Source organism: Aspergillus pseudotamarii (genome assembly GCF_009193445.1).
Source record: "Aspergillus pseudotamarii strain CBS 117625 unplaced genomic scaffold BDV38scaffold_22, whole genome shotgun sequence".
Lineage (NCBI taxonomy): Eukaryota > Fungi > Ascomycota > Eurotiomycetes > Eurotiales > Aspergillaceae > Aspergillus > Aspergillus pseudotamarii.
Window position 1 is genome coordinate 268,825 of NW_022475036.1, and position 14,890 is coordinate 283,714.

A 14,890-nucleotide genomic window follows, 5' to 3' on the forward strand; every position below is an offset into this window, starting at 1 on the left:
CGACAAACAGCGACATACGTACTCCTTGAATGATGAAATATTTATACTCAGTACACAATATAACCACCATCCAAAAGAAGCCCGGTCTGGAAACCCTCCTTGGCATACCCGAAACAAAGCTCCAAATTTTGATTCGTGGCCTGTGGTGACGCGTTCGTTGGTCTGGTTCGCGACTTATTGCAGCTCTTTCCACGGCTGTAGGATTCTAGAATCATACGAAGAATAATTTGCTGGATCTGAAGCAGAGTGTAGGTTTACAGCAAGGACATACCAGTCATGTCCCTCTTGACTGACACGGCGTACGGACCATTTTCAAGATTGTGAAGATTTTTCCCTCTTGGGATACTTATCAGTACCATGAGCGCAGATTTTTTTTTTCTTAATTTCTATGTCTATTTTATTATTAGCTTATTTTACAAAAGGGGAAAAGAACAGAAACACTGATTCAGCTATTTATATGGCAACGACCGATGTCACGTGGGGATGGGGAACTATGGAACACCGCAAGGGTCTTCGAGTTAAAAGACAAAACCTATCTTTCCGGTCCTTACAGATGGACAATGATAATTGTCTAGGAGACTCGGGTCTCAGTTGAGGTAGACCATCATTGGGTATTATTGTATTGATTTGTACTTGCTCATACCTACTAGTATGGGATCTCACCGGAAAAGAGACATGTCCTGTGAGTGGTAAGGAAGTTCATTCTGATGTCATTTTTATTACAGTACAAGGATGGATTTTAAGGTACGCCTTATTAAGTATACGTGGTACATCAGTGGTGTATGGGTTTGTCAAGATTAATATGTGTACCTTGGATTATTAAATCCCGCCTAAACTAAGTACACTCAAGTTAAAGATAGAAACAACCCACCGGACGGAAAACTGAGAACATGGCCGATCCAATACTGAGATAGAATTTCCACATTTTTTGAAGTATGTCAAAAAGTTCTTAATATGGGGGGGAAAATATTAGAAAACAAACACAGTTAAAAAAAAAAAAAAAAAAAAAAAAAAAAAAAAAAAAAAAAAAAAAAAAAGCCAAGGAGAGGAAGGGAAATTGTGCATAACGTAGAACACGTGCCTGGGGTGCATTTGCTCGGCCCGTCATCAAACTCCACCATCTTCATCATCATCGTTATTCTTCCCTATGCCTGTCCTTGCCAACAACCCTGCCCCATTTTCACACCTTATCCCTTCCTCCGCACTCGGGGGTTTTTTTTTGTCCTTGATTCCCTCGCTTCTTGCCATCGTACAATCTTTCATTTACTACCCTAAAGAGCATTGACTGCTCCTCCGCTCCTATTTTCTCTATAATATTTGACAGCATCCCCTCATTTCCTTGTTTTTACTTGTTCCTCAGCCTTCGCAGCCTAATCGACCCCATTCGTCCGCGCTTCCACATTTCGGTCAAACGTGAGCTGGGCAATGTAAGAACTCCAACCATTGTTCATTAAATTATCTTACTGGCCACCGAAATCTCCTCTCGCGATCGACTCTTGCCGTACCCCTGCCCCCTTTTTACGATTCCGCACCTCCGCCTCCGTCAACAGCTCCGTTGCTTGTCTACCTCCGAACAATCCGTTCGCGATGCTAATCGATGTTGACTAAGGGTGACGTTTACAAGTAAAACCCTCCGCCCACCTATTGGGGAACGCCGTCGTATAAGATAGCCGTTGCGAAAAAGGCCGAGGGTTATTGTTGTGATACACCGTGGGGCAATCGCCTAGCGCCACTGGATACTGTTGGATGGGTTTCTAGGCCTGGCTACGCTGCAAGGCCACGTAACAACCCATTTTCGGTATTTCTGTCGCCATGCATTGGAAAGGTCTGCGAATTGGTACCTCTGATGGCAACGAACCCAAGAGACGGAGCTTGGTCGAACCTCAGTCGGTATCCCGCCATAGCGAGCAAATCCCTCGCCCTACTCTCTCCACAACCAATCTAGCTCCGAGGCGTTCGGAGTCCGCTCCTCGTTCACCCACTCTGACCGGTCCAGATGCAGACCACCACACTCACACTGCCGGCCCGGAGCTTGCGGGAAGTAATTCGCATACTCCACCGGGCAAGGTACAAAATACCGGCCTATCGGTGAATGATGGTTCAAATTGGCGCTTCAACCGGTTTAGTTTCATGAGGCTACGTCATGCATCGGATCCGCAACTCTCAAAATCATATGCTAAAGGGGAGGAGGATATTCCTCCGGTGCCGAATCTACCTCCTCGTAAGTACATCCGTTTCATAAGGTCACGTCTATGTTGTATTGGCCACGTCGCTAATTGCTACCACACTGTCATAGCTCCTACTATTATTACCACTGCACCCACGAGTCATGAACTAGATCAACCTGTCAAACGAAAGACCAAATTTAAACTTTTTCCCGATTCTAAAACACCCTCTGTAGAAGAATTGCCCGCGCAACGCGCACCGAAACGTGATCAGAGCGAGAAGCTTGGGCATGCTGCACAGGGATCAACAGCGTCACAGGCGGCGGACCATATCCTATCGGCCTCTCAGAGTAACAGCGAAGAACCCGGGCGTTTATCAACTACGTCGATCCGAAGCAATCGTGACCAGCACAATGATTCTCAGCGCTCCTCAGTGACAGATGCGCGGTTTTCGGAGTCCTCTCGTTCCGACCGGAGTGCCGGAGATGGCAATCCTCGTTCATCCTCCCCTCGTGAGGGGGCGTCTGGCAACAAGCGATTTCGCATGCCGCGCTTGAAACGGCATCGCAGCCCTCTCTTTCCTTTACCGCCAAAACCAACGGGCAACAGTTCGGGCAACAGCCACGCACAAAGCTCGGCAATATCGAAGTCTGCCGCGGGTGATGGGGATTCCGCCCCGAAGTCCGATATCTCGGAAGATCCAAATGAAGACCATATCTCTCCGCTGCCATCTCCCACGCGGTCGTCGGTGGGCCTGGCTTCGTCGCGACCGCCCCTGCTGAGAAATGATTCTGCAACCTCGGCTCACTCAGCCCGTTCGACACCGTCGAACAAGAGTCGGGCAATGCCTACGTCACGTACGAGATCGTCTACTTTAGATTCGTTGGCTAATACACAGGATAGCGGGCAACCATCGCCACATCTCATCTCGGGGCGGACATCAACCTCTACTAGTGGGCGGAAAAGCTTCGGGGATATTTTTAACATCCCTCAGCGATTTCGGCAGAATTCTGACTCCCCTGTTGGCCGGACTGGATCCCCAGGCTCCAAAGGCCCGGGAACTCCAACTTCTAAAATTAGTTTGATCACGTATCCCGAACGACAAGAAGGTGAAGCTCCGGCGGCATATTTAGGTCGGCTAGAAGAGAGCATTCCAAGGGGCGCGATTGCCAGCGTCCTAGCTCAATCAAACGATGACTTCTATAAGACTGCCCTGCGAAAGTACATGAGAGGGTTCTCGTTCTTTGGGGACCCCATTGATATGGCTATCCGGAAACTCCTGATGGAGGTGGAGTTGCCAAAAGAGACGCAACAAATTGACCGCTTCCTCCAAAGCTTTGCTGATAGATATCATGAATGTAACCCGGGTATCTTCGCCTCCACAGGTGCGTTGGTTATCGTCAGTATGTCATTGTGCAAAGGTTCAAAGCTGACCCCCTACCTTTCATCTAGACAAGGCCTACTTCATCGCCTTCTCGATCTTAATCCTACACACAGATGTCTTTAACAAGAACAACAAAAGGAAAATGCAAAAGCCAGATTACGTCAAGAATACCAGCGGCCAAGGCATATCAGAGGACATCCTGGAGTGTTTCTATGAGAACATTGTGTACACCCCTTTCATCCATATCGAGGACGCAATGTCCAACGGCCGTCATTTTTCAAAACCACGTCGACCTCTGTTGAAGGCCACTAGCACAGATCACTTAGTTCGAGCCACTAGAGAACCAGTGGACCCCTATATGTTGATAATGGACGGGAAGCTGGATTCTCTGCGCCCAAGTCTTAAGGATGTTATGAACTTGGAGGATACCTATTGTTGTGATGGAGCTGATGGGCCGGCAGATATCGATAGTCTTCACCACGCATTTTCTAAATCTGGTGTTTTACAAATTGTATCTCTACGGTCTAGGCCAGACATGTATATGCCATCGAGTCTTGACAATCCGGCCGACTCTAATCCCGGGCTGGTGGATATCAAAATCGCTAAAGTTGGATTACTTTGGAGAAAGGATCCGAAAAAGAAGAGAGCTAGATCTCCATGGCAAGAATGGGGTGCTCTCCTCACATTCTCGCAACTCTACTTTTTCAAGGATGTGGCGTGGGTTAAATCTTTGATGGCTCAACACGAAAACCACCAGAAGGAGGGCCGTCGTCGAGCGGTGGTTTTCAAGCCTCCTCTTACCGAGTTCAAACCCGACGGCATCATGTCAACTGAGGACGCGGTGGCTTTGCTGGATTTAAGCTACAAAAAGCACAAGCATGCCTTTATCTTCGTCCGCCATAGCGCTCTAGAGGAGGTATTCCTGGCAAATACTGAAGCCGACATGAACGATTGGCTAGAGAAACTAAATTATGCTGCGACGTTTCGGACCACCGGAGTCAGAACGAAGGGAATGATCGCCACAAACTATGAAGCACAACGGAATCGAATGAGCCGTCGGGGTTCGATTCAATCGAGCCGCTCACATCTCTCTATGGACAAAGAACCGCCATCTCCAAACCCTGATACCGATGTGACTGAGGAGTTGGCCACAGCTCGCAGGCAGCTTATACGCGAAAAGATTCGAGAGGCTAACAAAAAACTATTTGTTGCACAACAACAGCTTGATGATCTCTTGCGAAATGCCAGGCACTTGCAAGTTTTGACGCCTGTACATTCCAGGGCGAGAGAGCATGTCATCATGGCTGCAGGGCGCATGGCTGCAAAACTCAAATGGGTTAGACAGGATATCTGGCGCACTAAGTGCTATAGGGAGGTTCTTGTTCGAGACATAGGTGAAGCGTTGGACGAAGAGAAGCCTTTCGCAGAGCAGAAATTGCACGTGCAAATACCAACGACCACCGTTACATCACAACCAGAGAATCTGGATGGAGCAGGGACCGACAAAGTGACATCTCCGATAGAGGATGGCCCATCCCCACATGTGGAGTCTGGCGGTCCTCACTCGGTCTACAAAACTCCGCCGTCGCAACCCGCTTCTCCCGATGGCCGGAGACCAAGTATACCGGCCTCCTTTGCTTCCCTCGAAGTAGCTTCCCGTGTTGGTAGGCAATTATCTATTGATAATAATACCGAGGAACGCGCGAAGTCTTGCTCGCCTCATCCAGCGAGGAGCCTACAGCGCGAATCATCAGTGCTGAGCGCCGCTAGTAAGGTAGATGTTTCGAGTCTGGGGTCTCGAGCCTCTAAGATAACTGGCCCCGGGAGTATGGATGAAACTGAAGAGCGTCTGCTGCGTGAAACAGGGTTGCTGGAAGTCAGCAGCTCACCCCAAGCACGGAAACATTCTTTAGCTACGAATGACAGCGAGGCCGACCAGAAACCAGATGATGTGCAAGGCGCATTTCAGGGAGAGAGAACAAGCCGTATCCGTCGCAGCCTCCATCGTACCCTTCGAGACTCCCCCAGCGGCCATCATCTGCATTACCCTCGAAAGAAAAAGTCTCGAGATTCAGGATTCAGTATGGCGACGTCAGATGATAACCAGAAAACACAGCAAGGCGAAGGTCTATCGCGGAAGTCGACCAACTTTACTGTGCATGGCAAGAAGGCATCAATTGTGACTTTTGGGTCTGAGTGGCAGAACATGCCGCCAGAGGAGCGCCTCAAACTACGAAAGCCAACTCCATCGGATGAGCCAAGGGCATCAAATCCAGAACTTGCCAGTAGTGCAGGCTCTGTTGCCTCGGAGTCTTTATACCCTAGCAGCCCACACCCTTTGAGAAGCGGGAGTATAGCGACCAAGGGGAGTGCACGTGATGAGCCCTGGAATTCAGCAGAAGCAGCCGGGGTTCTATATCGCGAAGACAAGTCCAAAAGCGATGCTGCCATCGGCCTAGTTCCAGAACTCTCAGAGCCCGATGCTGCGTTGGTACCGCCCGTCTTAACTTTGGGTGAGCCGAGCGCGGTGTCTAATGAAGGCGTATCGCCGCATTCGACTAGAGGCGACAATGATAGCCTGGTAGAGAACAACACTCCACAGGGCATGTCGCCTAGTCCACCGGAGCAAGCTGTAAACGCTTGATTTTTGCAATTATGCAGGGTCTTTTTTCTTTTACTTTCATGACATTATACCCAATTTACTTTCCTTTTCTTTCCATCTGCATCTGGTCTCTTCATTGAAAACGACATATTTAGAAAAGCTTTATGAACCGTCTCTTATCGCGTCAGCTCTCTTGATATGGCTTTTTCGTCCTTGGTTAGAGGGCTCTTCAAATATCTGTCAATTGGCCAGCATATGAAGGAGCACCTACTCTCACATCTGCCTTTCTTCCCTCATCACACTTCACTCTTTTCCCTTTCCTTCTGTTTCAAGTCCACCTCTAGACTAGCGGAAAACCGGCTCCGCGTTGACACGACCTAACTTTTTTTTTCTTTATTATTGTTTGGCTTTGTATAGGCCCGAGGCGCATTTGCTTAGGATGGGCGGTAGTCGTTCTCTTTTCTATTTCTTTTTTCCTACTGAGATACCATGTATCATGTGGAAGTTTGGCGTGACGCGAGTATTGGAAGAGCAGGCTTTAGCCAGCATGGGCAATAATACCATGTAAAAACATTGAAGAGACCATTAAAATAGAGATTTAATAGCACATCTACTTCTGGATTTCCTGGTTGTTTGTCTAGCCACTTTCTGCACGCACGACATCATAGTCAGTAGCGCCGAGAACATAACAACACTCTCTTCCTAGCAATCCTGAGAGCTTTGTTCCTCCCAGCACGCTGCCTCTGTCATTTCTTTGTGTGTTGCTTGTTGCTTGTCTACAGCGTCGACTGCCTCTCTAGATCCCTGGCGACACTGGAGGCGAGACATACCGAACAAGCGCTCTCCTCTTTCTCCCTCCCCTAAGCCACTATGCTTCCTTCTTTCCTTTAACCTCAATTCACAAAGAACTGAAAGAACAAGGTATGTCGGACTCTGTCTTATCTTGTTTGATTCAATATCAGCTACCGCTGTTCGCCACTGGAGAAGACCAGCTTCTTTATCCACATCCCGCTTCACTCACTCCAGCGTGCATTGTTGATACCAGATAAAGCGATTTTACTAAGATTAGCTTGTTCATCTCTTTGTCAAAACAAACATATGCTGATTGGTACACTCCTCACAGAGAATATAGCTAGCCGGGCACCATGGGCCAAAAGCGCATAGGTTACGAACCATCACGTGAGTGTCAGCTATCATGCAGTGAATATTCACAATGCAGACCAGAAACACAGGGGATTCACGAAAAACCACGCTAGTCCAGAATGCAGACACGTGTGATGCATGTTGTGAGGAGATCCGTCTCTCGGACCTGACACAGCACTTCCACCGCGCGTTTTCGACAGTCACTTCTGCGACACCATTCATCTCCATGGCTGAGGTGGCCGGCGTTTTCAGCTCCAATAACCCCGAGGCGAAGAAGTACACGTATGAGGAGTCGCTGGTGCGTCGGTTCATTAGCCGTGGCGTTGGCATCGGCCTTGTTACCACTGAATCTATCCCTGCTGGTAGTGTGGTCTTCGCGGAAGATGTGGCTTGGACTACAGAAAAGGAGTCTTTGGGGTGTCAGACACCGAGGGAGGTAAATGCTATGCTTGGGGCGAAGGTGAGGGCTATGGGGGATGAGTGGCTGAGGAAATTCCTTGCTCTGCCGAGCTCGCTGAAGCAGGATTTGGGGGTGTTTGCGGGGATTTGGGATTTGTATCAGTTGCCGATTGCCATGAATGGGGTGAGGGCTGGGATTGTGGGGTTGAATCTTGCGTCGGTTAATCATGCTTGTGTGCCGAATTGCGCGTTGACGATCATCAATAAATATCCGAAGAATGAGGATGGAAATATTAATATTGGGGAAAGTCCGATGGTTGGAAGGGCTGTTGTGCGGGTTCTCAAGAATATTCCGAAGGATGAGGAGATCACTGTCGCGTACTTCTATGGGAAGGGACAGCAGAAGGCGAGGGAGTTGTTCTCGTGGACTGAGTTCGGCTTCTTCTGCTCGTGCAAAGCGTGTGCGCAGCCCAAGGATGTGATCGAGGTTGCCATGGATAAGTATTGGAAAGTTGAGCGCATCTTGAACCACCCTGACACTGTCGACTTGTATCCCGCGATGGCTTTCAAGTCCGCGCAGGAGGTGATAGGCAGGCTTCTTACGTGCCAGATCCGCGATGCTCGCGTTGCCATGATTTGGGCCAAGTGTGCCATGATCGCTGGTTACCACTCTGATATTGCGCGCGCTATGTGCTTCCTCGCCAAGGCATACCGAATGTTGGCTATCCTCGAGGGGAGTACGGGAATCTTCTATCGACAGATCCTCATCTGGTACGAAACACCCACGGTGATGCCGGGGTTTGGAGCTACCACACGAGGGCTTTCCACCGTTACCGAAGGTCGAGACATGCTTGATGAACGCGACGTCAAGGAGAAGCTGTTCATGATGGCAGCAAAGTCGGACGAGTATATTCGCGTACACCGATACTACCGCTTATCTGACGCTATGGCCAAACAGAAATGCAGTAGGTACCTGCTTTTACCTGAAAAGCCCACCAAGCCAAAAGAGGCAGACATATTGCTTGAACCAGGTGCCTCGAAATTAGAACACTTCCCAGAGCAAAGACATGGGCCGATTACGCCGGAGAGGGCTCACCGGAGCGGCAGTGGCACATCGAATCTCAGACGGAATAAGGATGGACCCAGCGACAATACTTCAAAGGGGAAGCCTCAAGTGTCCAAGGGCCATAGCGAAGCATCTACCCAGGAATCGTCATCAGGCGAAGTCTGCACTGATCCGCACTGGGATGTGCTGGATCTTATCCGAGAGCTCATGGCTGATAATCCAGATCTATTCCCAGAATATCATTCCCCTACTATTCCCGAGGCAGCCAAGAAGAAAAAGAAGAAGAAGAGAAAGAAGGGAAAAGACTCGGTTCAAGCTGGAGAAAATACTCAGCAAGGACAGAGTACCCCAGTCGTGAAGGAGGTCGAGGCGGAAAAGAAGGTGGTGATGGTCAAGAAAGCCAGCGTTCGTTGTCCCGAGGAGGTTCCGGGCTCTGAATAATTCATTGGACTTGAGAGCGAAAGAGGATAGTCATTCCTCATCGCCTTTTGTCTCTTGATAATTTTCTATTTCAATTGGACTTGTAGGTGAGGTTGGAAGGACAGTGAATGTCTCGATTGGGGTTTTGGAATAAATGCGGAGAGAACGTGATGATGATTATGTCATGGCATGGTTTCTCCAATTTATTTCATTTGCATGCTTTTGGCCTCATCTTCCTCACTTGAATTTTCGATACGTCTATTGATATGTCGATTTTCTAGCTCAGGTTAGCTCAAGATTAGATCAATCAACCATCAAAATTTCCATTAGGAATATAAATCCTCTCGATTTGCCCGCGATTTGCCCGCCACAACCGCAGCTCATTCATCCTCGCAAGATATTCCGAAATAGAACCTTCCACTCCATGTCCTTTTAAATACTCAACCATTTACCACATGCGATAATGGCCCATTCCAAACGTAACACCTCCCTCCCACACTTTACTTCCTACGAGCGTGGTCTCCTCCGGTCGCAATGGGGCACCCAACGCGGCGTCATCGGTCGCGACTCTTTCCTTCCATTCGCTTCTTGTCGCCTGTGTCTACACCCCGCCCGAGCACCCGTCGTCGCCTGCGCAACAAACGGTGATATATTCTGTCGCGAATGCGCCATAAACGATCTCCTCGCCCAGCGACAGGAGATCAAGCGACTCGAACGAGAACGGGAGGAGGCCAAAAAACGACTTGCAGAAGAAGATGAGCGGACGTTGGAAGAGGCGCGTGAACGGGAGCTGCGCGAGTTTGAGCTCGTCAGTATGGGATTAGAGGTAGCAAAGAATAAATCTTCCGGTCAAGCGCAGAACGACAATCATAAAAAGCGCAAGGCTGAGGAGGCTACGGAGGCATCGGCTGCGTTTAAGGCGAGGGAAATCGAAGTGGACGGCAAGCGGAAGAAGGTGTTTGAGCTCGATGAAAAGGAGATGGCACGGGTTTCTCGGGAAGAGCAGGAGCGGCTCAAAGAGGAGCTAAAGAAGGAAAAGGTAGGAATAAAAAGGTATCCGGTTAGGAAGTACTATACTAACAGACGATAATTGCCAGTCTGAATCCAGCAAGTCTGCTCTGCCGTCATTCTGGGTTCCCTCGCTCACTCCCAACACCGATCCGAACGAGATTGCAGCCAACAAGGCCGTCAAATTGACTCCTGTTTGCCCCGGGTCGACGGATGAACACCGCCATAGCTATTCGCTCAAGTCGCTGGTCGACGTACATTTCACCGAGGAAAAAGCATCCGACGGTTCAATAGCGCGGATATGTCCGAGCTGTAAGAAGACATTAACAAATGGGCTGAAGGCGATGTGTAAGTACAATCCTCCACTCCTGGATCTTCGGTCAGCGGTGACCACTGACTATTCATATTTATAGTGACCAAACCTTGTGGCCATGTTATCTGTTCTCCTTGTGTGACCAAATTTATGACGCCGCACGATGCACCAGACCCACATGCTACCAAAGAAGAGCAAGAGCAGACAGCTGCGCTTCACGGGCTAATTCTATGCTACGTTTGCGAAGCCGATATCACACCTCGTGATTCAACGGAGAATGGCAAGGAATCTGGAAAGAAAAAGAAGAAAGATAAGGAGACCATTAAGCCCGGTCTAGTAGAGATCAGTTCAGAAGGAACAGGGTTTGCAGGGCGCGGTGGAAACGTAGCGACCAAGACGGGCGTTGCATTTCAATGCTGAATGGCTGCATTCAACTGATTGCATGGAGTATGATGTAATAGATAGGGGGTATCCTTTATGACTTAGTTGGCAGTGATAGACCATGCCAAAAATTGGCAGACTGACGATCTATATGGGGATAAAAAAAAATTATAGGTACAACGACCGATGTGAATGCAACCTGTAAACGCCCGGACTATATAAACCAGTTATAAACCCGAAATTATTACATCCAAAATTACACAGATCGGCCCCAGATGCCTAATCTCTCAAAGGACTCCGTCAAATAGCCACTCTAGTTCCGCTTGGCAGAGTTGTTAAACTCGCGCACGACAACATCGCACTTGACTTCCTGGCAGAGACGCTTGCGACGGTTCGTCTCCAACTTTGAAACAAACTCCAGGCCGCTCGCGCGCTCGACCACCTCAACCGGCACCTCAAACTCCGTCAGCCTCTTGTCGTTCGAGATCCGAGCATTGGGCAAAACGAAAGCACCCAAGGCAACCTTTCCAGTAGGAGAAGCGGGACCCTCCTCAGCGTAGATAACCTTATAGAAGTGTGTGGGCACGGCAACATTAGGCGGGTTGCCAATCACCTCGTACGACACACGCCATTTGCCATCCGCATCACGGTGAGGGAGATACAAGGGACCGGTCACAACGCGAACGGAAGGATACTTCTTGGCCAGACCGCGGCAGAACTCCTCAAAATGCGCCCAGTAGTCCCGGTTGAATCCCTCGCCCACCTGGGGACACATGTTTGTCAGGGCAAAAGTAGCATCCATAGCTTCCTGAGACCATTTTGCGTCGGCCGCAGGCACCTGGTGGCCGCGATCATAGCCGGAGCGGAAGTAATCATTTAGTTTGGCGCGGAAGGCGGCAGGGATGGTGGTGTCTTCGAAGAAGGTGCTGTGTTTGCGGTCCGCGTTCTTCATCGCCAGCGAAGCCGGCGTAATGTGCTCGGCTACCCAGGCGGGATTGCGCGTGCGACGGTCGTATGCGCCGGCTAAAGGAGCTGAGAGCAGGGTATCGGCGACGGGGCCGGGGAAGCCATATTGGTAGATACCGGACGGGTCGACGGGTCCGGCAAGGGATTTGGCGGCGAGTGACGGGGCTGCCGGTTGGGCCGGGACAGGAGTAGTCGAGATAACTGGCGTAGATGGAGGTAGTATCTGTTGTTGTTGTTGTTGTTGCTGTTGCTGTTGGGGCCGAGGGGAGGAAGAGGAATAGAGCAACGCTGTAAGGCCAGCTCCGGTGGCCGCGCTAGCCGCGGCGATTGCGGCGAAAGTCGCCTTGGACATGCCGCCGAGAGGAGTAAATGATAAGAGGAACAAGAGGGTAAGCGGATAAGAGGTGGCAAGACGAGGATGAGGTTGAAGATGGAAGTCTGGGGAACAAAAGTTGAAAATTGCTGAAGAGAGTCAAATTGAAGTTAAAATGGATGGCCAATCAGAGGGCGGAAATCAGATGATATCCAGGCACGGTGCCTGGGGTGCCTCAGGTACCTCACAAAGAACATACGGGACAAACTGTTCTCTGGCCAACTTACATCTTGTGAAAGTATCTTTACGATAATCTACACGAGTCTGAGCAAAGTATGAATATTTAATGGAAAACGCATTCCTCTCTTTCTGTGTACTACACGGATGATCTGATGACCACGGCAGGTGAAGCCTGCAGCTGATCAAAAGCCATAGTATTGTACGGGAGTATGTACATGTACATTCTCTCAGGAGAGAGAGACTCAACAGTAGTGCATACATACACTGCTCTTGACTTGAGATCTACCTTTGTGAACTCGTCGATATCAGGGGCAGGAGGGTGGGAACAATTGTTTCCTGGGGACGTCAAAGAGCATGAACTCCTTATCCCCGGAAATAGCCGGAAATAGTTTCCTAGATATGGAATTCTCTTTTCAACCCGGTCGGAAAAGTCAGAAACGAACTATCGAAAGCAAAAGACGGGGTAAGTCAATGCTTTATTGCATGAGGAACCAATAACAGTGTCAAACGATAGATCGCATTTCTGACGGATCAGAATGTCTACTTGTCCATAGCAGCAGAGTTTACTGACCATTTGCCTCCCGGAGAATTTGTCGACCAGATCGGCATTTTCCTAGGCGAATGCTCAGCCACATTCCATTCCACTTTACCGTCGGAGGATATCGAGAATGCTCAAGATGTACGGCAGCTCTCACACCATGACTATGATATGATGGGTATAGCCTCACGGTCTTCGGATCTAGGCCTGACTAACTCTCTGATCGAGATGTCACTATGTACATCGGGTTCAGACTATACGACGCCGCACTCCTCATTTTCGTCGGCTGCAGACGATCTGGTACCCTCTCCTTTTCCTGCAGCGGTTCTCCCGCTGCCAACTGATTCAAATGACCGTTTTCACGGACAAAATTCAAAATTCTGCAGTTAGCCGTTAATCCCCTACGGAGAATAGTCACACTGGTTGATCAACTGGTCTATCTAGTCATTCCTCCTCCAGCGATTTGTCATTTACCTACGCTACCGAAGCAGGCTTATAGGACCGAGCCCTCCGAGGTCCCAATTGGTAGATGGCCCCAGCGGTGTACAAATCTTGAGATCTGCTTTGCTATTTTCGTAGAGTATAGTAAGTACTAAGTCATGTATAGTAGTCCAAGCGGAGGGGCAGAGGCCTTCGTCATCCGCAATAAGCGCATTTCTTCTGGCATGGTTCGAGTCGTCTCATTCAAGGCAGCAGTATACTTGGTTCAGCTTTGCGCTTCCCATGGGGAGAGTCAGTTAGAGAGTTGAGTGGATTTCATCTCTCTCTCTCTCTCTCTTTTCTACGGCGACTCCGAGCACACAGTCCAAAGGTCCTCTCTACTAGATCTTAATTGAAGGTAGTAAGACTAGGATGTTGGAAATTAGTTCCATGAAAAAAAAAAAGCTCCACACCTTTCAGCAGGAAAGTCACTTGACTTTCCTTACATTGCATTCCAACAAAATACAGGCAACCATGAATTAAATTGTCCTCGTCGATCGGCAGGTCGGGAAATCTCAGAGATCCTTCAAAACAAACCTCCACCCAAACCAATAGTGTAAAAAAAAAAAAAGAAAAAGACAAAAAGGGAGGGAGGCACGAAAAGAAAGGAACAATAGGGACAGAAAAATATAAATAAATAAATAAATAAATAAAAAATAAGAATAAAAAATAAGAATAAAAAATAAAAATAAAATAAATCGTTAGAATCAAATCCAAGTCAAATAAAATTATGAATAAAACGATTGCATAACCATATAAACAAGGGGAACCTTGACTAGTACTATCTGGTCTGCCTGAGGAATCCGAATGGTTTGCCACCCGGTGGATCCAAAACCCTAGCTTGAAAGGTTGGTCCTAACGACCGTACCGAGAAAACTAAACTCGCTTCCTTTGGTCCAAAGTTTCTCACTGACATTGAGAATTTGAGATCTGATGGGCGCAAGATATGCGGGACGTGTACTGAGGAGGAGCCCAGCACAGACATACACACATTCCTTGTTAAGATTCCGATCACTCCGTATCGCAATGCCCACAAGACCTCCTCCTCCTCCTCCTTCTATCCCCTCCTTACCTGATTCTGTAGCAGCAAGAATCGTTCCAGTACTCCGTAGCCCTAATCCAGGAACCCCATATCGTCGTAGCTTGAACTACTTTATGACAAGTAGCCACAGCATTCCGGCCGAGCGTCGGTTTCGAATATCAAGTGTGGCGCAGGATCCGGCTTACAGTTCTTGGCCTACAGCAAGATAGACTACTTAGGAGATATTGGGTACAATGTTGCAGATCACGAAGTTACCCTAGCTTACGCTACTCAGCGCTCCCTTAGCCCTAATGACATGGTTCCTGGACCTGCACCCTGACCCGTCCCTCGACCTTCACAATACACACGTACGTAGGTACTAAAATATAGTACTGTAACCTATCCCACCGGAGGACTTTTAGATGCTTGTCAAGTGGGCTGACAAATAACG

General features: G+C 48.9%; 5 protein-coding genes across 5 annotated transcripts; 3 read left to right on the forward strand and 2 right to left on the reverse strand.

The window, feature by feature from the left end:
- Positions 1-1,640: 1,640 nt before the first annotated feature.
- BDV38DRAFT_74670 (Arf family guanine nucleotide exchange factor SYT1) lies at positions 1,641-6,779 on the forward strand. Its single transcript, XM_032063865.1, has 2 exons — positions 1,641-3,550; positions 3,618-6,779. Exons 1-2 carry the CDS (start codon positions 1,813-1,815, stop codon positions 6,191-6,193), a joined length of 4,314 nt encoding a protein of 1,437 aa, XP_031914320.1. The 5' UTR covers positions 1,641-1,812; the 3' UTR covers positions 6,194-6,779.
- On the forward strand, positions 6,780-9,421 carry BDV38DRAFT_74643 (uncharacterized protein). Its single transcript, XM_032063863.1, has one exon. The coding sequence runs from the start codon at positions 7,365-7,367 to the stop codon at positions 9,198-9,200; it is 1,836 nt and encodes a 611-aa protein (XP_031914321.1). The 5' UTR covers positions 6,780-7,364; the 3' UTR covers positions 9,201-9,421.
- On the forward strand, positions 9,422-11,057 carry BDV38DRAFT_74691 (putative RING finger domain protein). Its single transcript, XM_032063866.1, has 3 exons — positions 9,422-10,218; positions 10,277-10,535; positions 10,601-11,057. Exons 1-3 carry the CDS (start codon positions 9,643-9,645, stop codon positions 10,918-10,920), a joined length of 1,155 nt encoding a protein of 384 aa, XP_031914322.1. The 5' UTR covers positions 9,422-9,642; the 3' UTR covers positions 10,921-11,057.
- BDV38DRAFT_74645 (DNA/RNA non-specific endonuclease) lies at positions 10,898-12,280 on the reverse strand. The gene has a single exon (XM_032063864.1). The coding sequence runs from the start codon at positions 12,197-12,199 to the stop codon at positions 11,195-11,197; it is 1,005 nt and encodes a 334-aa protein (XP_031914323.1). The 5' UTR covers positions 12,200-12,280; the 3' UTR covers positions 10,898-11,194.
- On the reverse strand, positions 12,074-12,937 carry BDV38DRAFT_244971 (uncharacterized protein). The gene has a single exon (XM_032054405.1). The coding sequence runs from the start codon at positions 12,659-12,661 to the stop codon at positions 12,362-12,364; it is 300 nt and encodes a 99-aa protein (XP_031914324.1). The 5' UTR covers positions 12,662-12,937; the 3' UTR covers positions 12,074-12,361.
- Positions 12,938-14,890: the final 1,953 nt, after the last annotated feature.

Bases quoted from the DNA above. Each gene is read 5' to 3' on its own strand.
- BDV38DRAFT_74670 (XM_032063865.1), top strand. From the start codon at position 1,813: ATGCATTGGAAAGGTCTGCGAATTGGTACCTCTGATGGCAACGAACCC. The intron at 3,551-3,617 runs GTGCGTTGGTTA...CCTTTCATCTAG, and splicing joins GGGTATCTTCGCCTCCACAG to ACAAGGCCTACTTCATCGCC.
- BDV38DRAFT_74645 (XM_032063864.1), bottom strand. From the start codon at position 12,199: ATGTCCAAGGCGACTTTCGCCGCAATCGCCGCGGCTAGCGCGGCCACC.
- BDV38DRAFT_74643 (XM_032063863.1), top strand. From the start codon at position 7,365: ATGCAGACCAGAAACACAGGGGATTCACGAAAAACCACGCTAGTCCAG.
- BDV38DRAFT_244971 (XM_032054405.1), bottom strand. From the start codon at position 12,661: ATGTATGCACTACTGTTGAGTCTCTCTCTCCTGAGAGAATGTACATGT.
- BDV38DRAFT_74691 (XM_032063866.1), top strand. From the start codon at position 9,643: ATGGCCCATTCCAAACGTAACACCTCCCTCCCACACTTTACTTCCTAC. The intron at 10,219-10,276 runs GTAGGAATAAAA...GATAATTGCCAG, and splicing joins AGGAGCTAAAGAAGGAAAAG to TCTGAATCCAGCAAGTCTGC. The intron at 10,536-10,600 runs GTAAGTACAATC...TCATATTTATAG, and splicing joins AAATGGGCTGAAGGCGATGT to TGACCAAACCTTGTGGCCAT.